This window comes from Cryptotermes secundus, unplaced genomic scaffold, assembly GCF_002891405.2.
Source record: "Cryptotermes secundus unplaced genomic scaffold, Csec_1.0 C38448342, whole genome shotgun sequence".
Lineage (NCBI taxonomy): Eukaryota > Metazoa > Arthropoda > Insecta > Blattodea > Kalotermitidae > Cryptotermes > Cryptotermes secundus.
Genome location: NW_019771166.1, coordinates 1 through 1,110, shown reverse-complemented (window position 1 = coordinate 1,110; position 1,110 = coordinate 1). Strand labels below are relative to the sequence as shown.

Below are 1,110 nucleotides of genomic sequence, written 5' to 3'. Positions count from 1 at the left end.
TATTCCAGCCTGAGTGTGAACTTCAGAATGTCGTGCAGACTTCATGCAACTGTTTGAACAGAGTGGTCAACCATGGCTTGGAGATGATGTTATTTAACAGTAGTCTAAATAAATGTAAGCAGATACAATTTGTGACCATGTAGAGTAATGTCTGTAGTGTGTTTAACTTCACAGCCAACTTTATACTGGCAGTACATTAACATCAAGGAGAGTGTATGTCCATATTGGCAGAAGACCTTTGCCTGCCACGAGAAGAAATGCTCGTTTATTGCCTGGAGTATGGTTGCTTTCCTCTTCAATATATACAGTAGCTACTTAATCATGTGAAGAAATTAACTTTACTAATGCAATTAAGAAAAGTGACTGAAAACAACAGTTCAAGTCACATCCAAGAACCCTGTGGCAGTACTCGCACATCACTTCAATTGCCACAGCTGCCATACATGCTGCCAAGACTGGAATGAATTTTCCTACTCATTGGGCGTTCTCTGTCAGGTCCCTGGTAGGAAACTCAAAACAGAAAAGTTCCTTTCTGTCCACACTGGATTTATGCTTCATATTGAAATATACCTTTCAGTTCTTCAATTTTCAAGCTCAGTGCCAGCTGATATTTGGTCATTCTTTTTAACCAACTGATGGACAAATGAAATGAGTGAGAAGTAGAAAAAACAATCAACTATAGATTAATAGTGACATGACATTCCATATATTGTTCTAGCTATCACCAGTAGGAAATCCTGATGCTGACTCACCATTTGAAGTAACTGCAGACAAGCGTGAGAATATGCCTCAGCGGTCAGGACGTAAGAGTCGTGGACGAAGAGGTGGCCGTGGCCGCTCCACTGCTAACAGCAACAGCAGTACAAGTTCGAAGCAACCTCTTGCAGAACAAAATCCTGTAACTAACACACGAAGCATTAGTAAGGTGTAACTCCAGAAGAAATGAGTAACATCAGTGTTCTAGTGAATTTTCCTTTTGCCCTCTGTTTTTCTTCAAGTATGTGGTTTCAACCAACAGAAACATTTTATCTATTTAAATAAAGGCCAATTCACAGAACCCGTATATTAATATGCCATTTGAAATACCTAAGTTCTGAAGGATTCAGACTG

The 1,110-nt window shown here is 39.5% G+C and overlaps 1 protein-coding gene across 1 annotated transcript; it reads left to right on the top strand.

The window, feature by feature from the left end:
- Positions 1-716: 716 nt before the first annotated feature.
- Positions 717-1,063, top strand: LOC117283154 (the record flags this gene model as incomplete). Its single annotated transcript, XM_033755731.1, is given in 1 exon segment — positions 717-1,063. A coding segment is annotated over 1 exon segment (215 nt), but the record flags the coding sequence as incomplete, so codon positions are not given.
- Between the last annotated feature and the right edge of the window lie 47 nt (positions 1,064-1,110).